Source organism: Rhipicephalus microplus, chromosome 5, assembly GCF_043290135.1.
Source record: "Rhipicephalus microplus isolate Deutch F79 chromosome 5, USDA_Rmic, whole genome shotgun sequence".
In the NCBI taxonomy this organism is placed as follows: domain Eukaryota; kingdom Metazoa; phylum Arthropoda; class Arachnida; order Ixodida; family Ixodidae; genus Rhipicephalus; species Rhipicephalus microplus.
Window position 1 is genome coordinate 28,404,224 of NC_134704.1, and position 8,124 is coordinate 28,412,347.

General features: G+C 46.8%; 1 protein-coding gene across 2 annotated transcripts; it reads right to left on the bottom strand.

Annotated features, from left to right (window-relative positions):
* Nucleotides 1-5,546: 5,546 nt before the first annotated feature.
* Nucleotides 5,547-7,439, bottom strand: LOC142817702 (uncharacterized). 2 transcript variants are annotated; one of them, XM_075895060.1, is made up of 5 exons: nucleotides 7,124-7,395; nucleotides 6,603-6,703; nucleotides 6,284-6,536; nucleotides 6,013-6,224; nucleotides 5,547-5,780 (listed from the first exon to the last, which is right to left on the bottom strand). In XM_075895060.1, the coding sequence occupies exons 1-3, from the start codon at nucleotides 7,358-7,360 to the stop codon at nucleotides 6,443-6,445; spliced, it is 432 nt and encodes a 143-aa protein (XP_075751175.1). In that variant the 5' UTR covers nucleotides 7,361-7,395; the 3' UTR covers nucleotides 5,547-5,780; nucleotides 6,013-6,224; nucleotides 6,284-6,442. The 2 variants fall into 2 exon arrangements, with proteins under 2 accessions (XP_075751175.1, XP_075751176.1); XM_075895061.1 differs by lacking the exons at nucleotides 6,013-6,224; nucleotides 6,284-6,536; nucleotides 6,603-6,703 and having other exon boundaries at nucleotides 7,124-7,439.
* Nucleotides 7,440-8,124: the final 685 nt, after the last annotated feature.

The following is an 8,124-nucleotide window of genomic DNA, read 5'->3' on the forward strand; positions in this document are numbered from 1 at the left end:
AGGCTGGTATCTTGCGTAATCGCCTTGAATAGGGAGGAGGGCGGGGGGCAATTTTAACGCCTGTTCCGAATCACCTATGACTGGTTGTGTTACCCGCCACTAGATGACGCGAAAAGCGGCTGGAATTGTTCACGATCCCACTTGAAAGTGGTGCAAGCCGACGCCGCAGGACGCAGGCCATGCGCTCACGTGTTCCCTTTCATGAATACTGACAATGTGCAAGTACGCCTTTGACTCTCTTTTGGCTCTTCGAGATGACATAGATGTACGTTTTTGACCCTCAAAGGACTAGAATTCTATTTCTGTTCATTTTTACTCAAAAAGGTTCTGAGAACTTTCTGGGATGTGTTTCTCGATTTCAGCAACTTTAATTCAATTGAAATCTAAATCACTTAGGGCCTATTAATAACCATATAGTAAGCCTATAGACTTTGGAAATCGTTCCTATTTCGGCCCAGTTTATTTTGAATTCATTATGCACACATTTAAAACCGAAAATATACGCCTATATACAGCCTTGGGAAATCTTCACTAGCTTCTTTTATTTTTTTTTTGAAAATTGAGTCTCTTTATTTAAAATTCACTTTGGGACAGTTTTTAACCTAAAGGTAAACTATAGTATTTGGAATTTTTCTATTTTTGGAGTTTCGAAAAATGTTTTTGTCATATTGACATAAAAATGTGTCTGGACGCATTTTCTACCAAAAAGATAAGCGTATGAAATTTACAAATCTTCGAGTGTTCTGTTCATCAATATTTGGTCGCACTTGGATAAAATTATTTATGTGTAAATTTTTGAGCGAAATGGTAAGCCTTTAAAAATTTTGGAATTTCCAATTTCCCAGTGTTTTGTCGAATTCAAATTAACTTAGTTCTGGGTGCACTATTACCCAAACTGTTTTTGTTTATAGAGTTGCCTCTGTGATAAACAATGCTTCCGAAACTTTTGTCATTGACATGCAACCATATTTTGAGAAATCCGAAAAAAAATTCAAGAGCTACAGAGGCCACACCTTTAGGCCAACGAGGCCACCAAAGTTCAATACCATAGTGATACGTGCACCGATGCATGAAGCACCGCAGTGTTGGTGTCGCTTCAGATATGTACAGACGAATTTGTAAGCACAGGTGCATGTGCAAATTCAGTGGCCGAGTGGTTAGAGTGTTCACCTCTAAACTAAGAGGGCAGTGGTTCGAATCGGTATGTCGGCATGCCATCTACCACCCCCCCCCCCCCCCCCCAAAAAAAACTGTAACACAATTTTTTTTTCTTTTCTTTCTGGTGTTTCGTCTAATATTTCAAAGTATATATTTAAACTTGGTTACACGTACAATCCCCACCGCGGTAGCAAATATGGTTGGGCACTTGCATCGAATGCGAGAGGTACCAGGTTCGATCCCCAGGGTGCCGACAGTCTTAATCCGGTGAGTACAAGCATGATTCAGGGTGCGAAGAGAGGAGCACCTAAGGGCAGCTTCTAAACAGCTGCAGGGATCACTTGGCGTTGTCCTATGTGATGAACCAGGAGGAACTTCTTTTTCGTGAAAAAAAAGTTAAAAAAATAATAAACTGCGTTTCTTCTCAGCGAGGACGTTAGCGTGTTTTTAACCAGGGACCTGTCGGTTACGAAACGAACACGTTACCGCCTCGGCTGACACATCGTCACGAGATGTGGTCCTACAAAACACACATCATTGGAAGTCTTGAACTTTACGAAGTTTTTTACAACATTAAACATCACCCCTTTAAACAATGAACCATTTCAGTGTCTTTCCTACCAACATATCCTCCTGATGCACTTGCTTCTCCGCAATTGATGTCGAAAAGTGATCGAAAAGGTTTAGGTGCTTATCCCCCATGATGAGACTCAACCTTTGTCTGATGTCAAACCTCGCAGTGATGGACAATCTTTGTGGTTTTACCCGCTAAACATTCTCCTTGAGCGTTAGCATACCCGCAACAGGCGTTGTAAGCAGCCCAAAAAGTTGATGCCCTTATCACCCCTGATAAGGCTCAACATTTGTATGACGTCAAACCTTGCCGTGAAGGGCGTACTATACGTTTGTTTCGACCTAAAGTGTCCCCCGAGGCGTTGGCTTCACTGCGATGCATGGTCTAAACGTGTGAAAAAAGTTGAGGCCCTTATCACCCCTGATAAGGCTCCAACTTTTTCTTACGTCACACCTTGCCTCGTAGTGCCCACTATACGTTTGTTCCGAGCCAAAATGTCCCCTGAAACGCTGACTTTCTCGAAATGCATGGTCGAAACTAGCGAAAAAAGTTTAGGCTCTTATCACCCCTGATAAAGCCCAATTTTTGTCTGACGTCACACCTTGCCGTGAAAGGCGTACTATACGTTTGTTCCGAGCTAAAGCATCCCCTGAGGCATCAGCTTCTCCGCAACGCATGGTCGAAACTAGGGAAAAAAGTTGAGGCGCTTATCGCCCATGATAAGGTTCAACTTTTGTCTGACGTCACACCTCGCAGCGCCTAGCATCCGTGCGGTCTTCCGAGCTGAAGCGTCTCCTGAGGCGTTGACTTCCCCGCAATGCATGGCCAAAACTAGCGAAAAAAGTTGAGGCCCTTATCACCCCTGATAAAGTTCAACTTTTTTCTGATTTCACACCTTGCTTCGTAGTGCCAGAGTCCTTCGTAGTGCTTACTGTACGTTGCTTCAGAGCTTAAGTGCCCCCTAAAAAGATGGCTTCCCCGCATTACATGGTCGAAACCAGCGAAAAAAGTTGAGGCCCTTATCACCACTGATAAGGTTCAACTTTTGTCTGACGTCACACCTTGTTTTGTAGGGCGTACTGTACGCTTTTTACGAGCTATAGTGTCCCCTGAGAAGTTGGCCGCCTCACAATGCATGGTCGAAACAAGTGAAAAAAGTTGAGGCCCTTATCACCTCTGATACGGCGCAAATTTTGTCGGACTTCACGCCTTCTCGCGTTGGTGCCCTTCACGGCAAAGTGCGCCGTCAGACAAAAGTTGGGCTTTATAAGGTGGGATGAGGGCCTAAACATTTTTTGCTAGTTTTGACTATGCATTGCGGGGAAGCAAACCCCTCAGGGACACTTTAGCTCGGAACAAACGTACAGTACGCCCTTCTCGGCAAGGTGTGACGTCAGGCAAAAGGTTAGCCTTATCAGGGGTGATAAGGGCCTCAACTTTTTTCGCTAGTTTCGACCACGCATTGCGGAGCAGCCAACTTCTCAAGGGACGTTTTAGCTCAGCACGAAGGTACAGTATACAGTATGTTGAGGCTCTCATCACAGGTGATAAGAGCCTCAACATTTTTCGCTAGTTTTGACCATGCATTGCGGAGAAACCAACTTCTCAGGAGACACTTCAGCTCGGCACGCCCTACAGGCCAAGGTGTGACGTCAGACAAAAATTGAGCCTTATCAGGGCTGATAAAGACCGCAACTTTTTTGGATGGTTTCGACTCCTTTTGCGCGAAAGCCAACGCTCCAGGGGAATATTTAACGCTAGAAAACGCCCAGATGGTCTGTCGCTGCAGAGTGTGACGTCAGACAAAAGTTGAGTGTTATCAGGGGTGATAAGCACCTCAACTTTTTTATTGGTTTTCGACGCTCATTGCGGAGAAGGGAAATTTTTAGACTGCTTGACAGCTATTGAAGTGAAGGAAACATATCAGACTCAGATGATCACTTAACTCATTAAACTTTTATTGTAGTAGTAGTCGTAATAGTAGTAGTAGTAGTAGTAGTAGTAGTAGTAGTAGTAGTAGTAGTAGTAGTAGTAGTAGTAGTAGTAGTAGTGGCTCTCTCCACTTGGCTCTCTCAGTGCTTGCTCGCAAGTCAGACCTCCCACTGCCTCTCAAATGGGTTTCTCCCTAAAAAGGGTGAATTACTTTTTGGTGGCCTGGAAGTACACGTCCACGTTATGTGTGTGAGAGATAGCCGCTGTCCACGGAAACTGCCCAGCCTCGTTCGCCCAACCGGAAACACCTGAAAAGGAGGTATGGAGACATTTGCTTGATAACATGAACTGCGCTCATTAACGCATACATTAGTTATGATGAACGCACTTAAAGATTATGGCGTAGTTAGAGTCGTGTATTAGGTTTTTATGCTGACCCAAACTCCACGCGACACTTGGCACATGCATTGGTTACGCTAACCACATTCACGCAAGCACTGCTCTTTTGCTGTGCACTTGAGCTGTTTATACCATAAGCAACCAGAACACCTTAGTGTTAGTTTCAATTATGCTATATATGAACCTAATCGAGCGTATCAGGTAACTTTTTAAAAAGAAGGTATTTTATGCCTACAATAGGTGAGAAAATTGTGTCTGTTAGGCGGACCGTAATTAACATAAGACAAATCGCTGTAAAGCAATGAACAAAAACGAAATAAACAACCTTGTCCACGTTGGGCTTCGAACCGAGGACCTACCACTCCGCAGTCAAGCGCGTTACTCACTTGGCCAATCACCAACGCTTTTCGCGTGCGATTGCATCTGTAGCCGATAAATTAGTTGTCTACTGCGGATACAAAAAAAATTGAAAAGGCAACACTACAACGACGACTTCGTTGGAATATTCGGCAACGGTTTGATGAAAGCCCTATGATAAAGTGTAAATATCTGCGTGTAAACCTCGAATCTTCTTCCTTTTTGTGGCCAAAGTCGAGCTTCTATCATTTCGGTGACAATAGCTTCCCTCAGAATCCAGTTTGAATCACCCGCTTAACGTAAGCTAGACCACGTGACCCTCTGTCAGACCACACTTCAAATCGCCTTTACATAGCCTTCACCTTGCAGTTTCTGCCACATAACGATAAGAAAAAAAAAGACACCGCCGAATGCAGGTGCTGTTATGGCACCTGTATACATCGGTTTTTTTTTTTTCTCGTGTATGCGCTAAATTTTGCAATAGAATAGCAACATGCCCTCAACTACGTGATAAGCTTCCCCACCTAACGTGGTAGAATGTCGCCTTACTCATCACGGGTCCCTCGTATCAGTTCGCTTTTTTGAAGACTTCTCCCAAAGCCCCCGGATACATCCACTGCTCGAACACCCGCCATGCCTAAGCTCTGTCATGTGACCCTAAATTATTCTCACCTCGTGCCCCTTCGCTTCCACCCTCGTCATGAGTTTTTTTTTTTTTTTTTTTTGTAACACGTTAAACCGACAGCACCAAGTTTCCATAACCAGCTTGGCTGTTGAAGGGTGCGTATCTGATGCAGGCCGATTGTCGACTTGACGTGGAAACTTGTTCACAGTTGCATTGCCTCCGCGATTGACTTAGGCAATAAGCCGGAGCAGTTTTAGGCGAGCTGCCACTGCTAGTTTCAGTACAGAAATAACTTCATCTAACGTATAAGTACTCCATCAGTGCACCCTTTTTTTCTTACTAAGTTCTTTAGGAAGAGCTTGGCTGAAGGGGGGGGGGGGTACTTTTTTTTTTAGCCTGCAAAGGTAGGCACGCAAATATTGCTCCTTACGAAATAATCGTCAATGCGCTCGAACTAGCCGAAGCCAGTGAGCACTACAATAGCGACAGAAAAGACAATCGTTCAGGAAAATGTTTATTGAAGTATACGCGTTGTCCCGGCAATCGCGTTACTCTTCTTCAATCGTGGAAAGCCCGTTCGTGGCGGAACACGACTGCCCATCCGCCCGAGGAGCACCGGACGGCCGCAAAGAACCACGGTCGGCAGCAGGAGAAGCACTGACGGTGGGAAGACTGCTGCACCTGGCGGCACATGCACGAACACTGGAGGCGGCGTCCATAGATGACCTCGTAGACCTGCGGTGATGAGGAGAGTTTGTCAAAACATGCTAGATAGGCACAAAATGACCCGTACAGCAACCGAACCAGGAGGGGAACAGGCGTACGCAAACATCAAATCAACGAACTCGCCCTGATGGAAGTTCTAGAACCTGAACACGACATATACGTAACTGGCCGTGAACACATTACGCAAGGTATCCCTTGCAATTGCTTAAGCGCTCATCAGTTTTGGGTAGAATTCACTTACGCTAAAATACTGAGGCCGCTCCGGAAAACCAGGGGCGAGTATACGCTTCACGCAGGAGGGTACCCTAGGCGCGTCCGGGTCAGCAGGTAGGAGAGGTGATGAGGCAGCTTGTCCACCAAGCCCTCCGGTGACCACGACGTCCTGTCGAAGGCCCTCGGCAACGACTTCCGTGGTCTGGGACGAAGAATGCAGGAGCAATATGCGGCGCGTGTCTGCAGTGAAGAAAAAAGAAAGTTATCAGAATGCGCAAGCGAATATGTGATGTACTCACCGATAACCTACGCGGCGCGTAAAACGGTGAAGAAATGGAGACCAGGGAATGAAATCGGACGAGAATCTCAGCGAAGGACGCTCATGAGAATTGCGAATCCACTGCCATGATGCTGGCTTGGCGAATTGGTGTACTCCCATGTGACAGTTGAACATGGCGTCAGGTAAGTGGCACAATGCGTGTGTGAGCAATGCGGGTCAATACGAAGGTAGCGAGGTGCACAAACTTGTAGAAAGGTATATCGGCGGCAAGCCTACAAAAGCAAAGAAAAAAAGCCAAGTAAGCAGAAGAATAGCAACAGCTGGCGTAATATGCTCACCTCTGAATGCAGCGGGCGGTTTCGCGGAACCTGAAGGGCGCGGCGGGTACTACGTTGACGACACGCGAAAAAAAGCGTAGCAACGCGGTGAAGACCAGAAGCTGGAAGGAGAAAGAAGGTTAGCATGGTCATCCACACCACCACACACACACCATTCCGAATTCCGAATTGCGCCGGGCAAGCACTTATCGCTCAAGAGCACATCAGGCGCGCGGGCATTCCTTGACACGACAACGTGCACCGTTTGCAACGGCATTCGGAACGGGCCCTGTTCGTGACGCAAACGCAGAAGGGCACCCTAGACAAGCTATGCCTTCCTAGTGTTAGCTCGGCCTGAAACTAATGTGCGCAAACACACCCTCGCGCTTCCGTCACTGGCAGGCCCGACATGACTGTTCAGGAAACCGAAAACTCAACTAAGCGTTGCAATGCTGCACGCAATTTCGTTAACTGCGGAGTGCCAAACTAGGCGCCTGGTTTCCTGAACCACAATCACACTCGCTAGCAGTGAATGACCTTACTTTGACGCAGTCCGTTGTTTCTAGCTGAGCCCTCGGTGGCGTGGTGCCGGTAGCTTCCAGGTGTCCCCGACGAATGGCCATAGGTCCCAGCACGCACGCATGGCAAGCGTACGGTTCGGCGTGAAGTGGCGGTCCATATCCAGCGTGGTTATCTCCGGCATGTAGCGAAGGGTGGCGGTGACGACATATGACTGCTGGGCTGCTGCGTATCGCGTTTATAAAGACCAAGCTAGCCATCGCGCGCACGCGCACTTGGCCGGCGCCAACCGTTCGTGGAATTTTCCAGAGCTTCCTCCTCGATGACGACAGGAGGCGCTCACGCGAGTATTGGAACCGTGACGCAGCGCTTCTGCTCTTTCTTATCGTCAGAATGGCTTCGTGAAAGCGTCGTCTTGGCGGGTGGGCAAACTTCACGCGCCTAAACAAAGCCACGTGGACTTTCATAGTGCGCAGGCATGTTTGCAGGAATGAAAAAAAAATGCTGTCTTAAGATTTCTCGTTGATGCGCCTAAATTAAATGTTGATATGTGGGGTTTCCGAAATCGCCATATGATTATGAGAGACGCCTAAATTAAAAGTAAACAGTGCAGTATATTCGAAGCGATTACTTTACACATAATTCGTGTGATGTTGTTCTATTGTTATTGTTTATGCTATGATCGAACACAGTTAAACGCTCCGCAGCAGGACACACAAGACTCAGGAGTGCTCAAAATCTGGACCACAGCCCATTGTTTGAGTACAGGATAATAATATCCGACATTTATCGTCCCAAAAGCGTGATATGAGTAGGAGCGACGCCGTGCTGGAGGCCTCCGAAAATGTCGACCATAAAATGTTTGACATGCACTGATATCGCACACTACGTGGCCTCCACCATTCCGCCTTCATCGAAACACGATCACCGCGGCCCGGATCGAATCAACGACATTCGGGTCATCATGTCACTGTACAGGGTCCTGGTACAACCTTCGAGATCTCCGTCATCAAAGAAGGCGTTG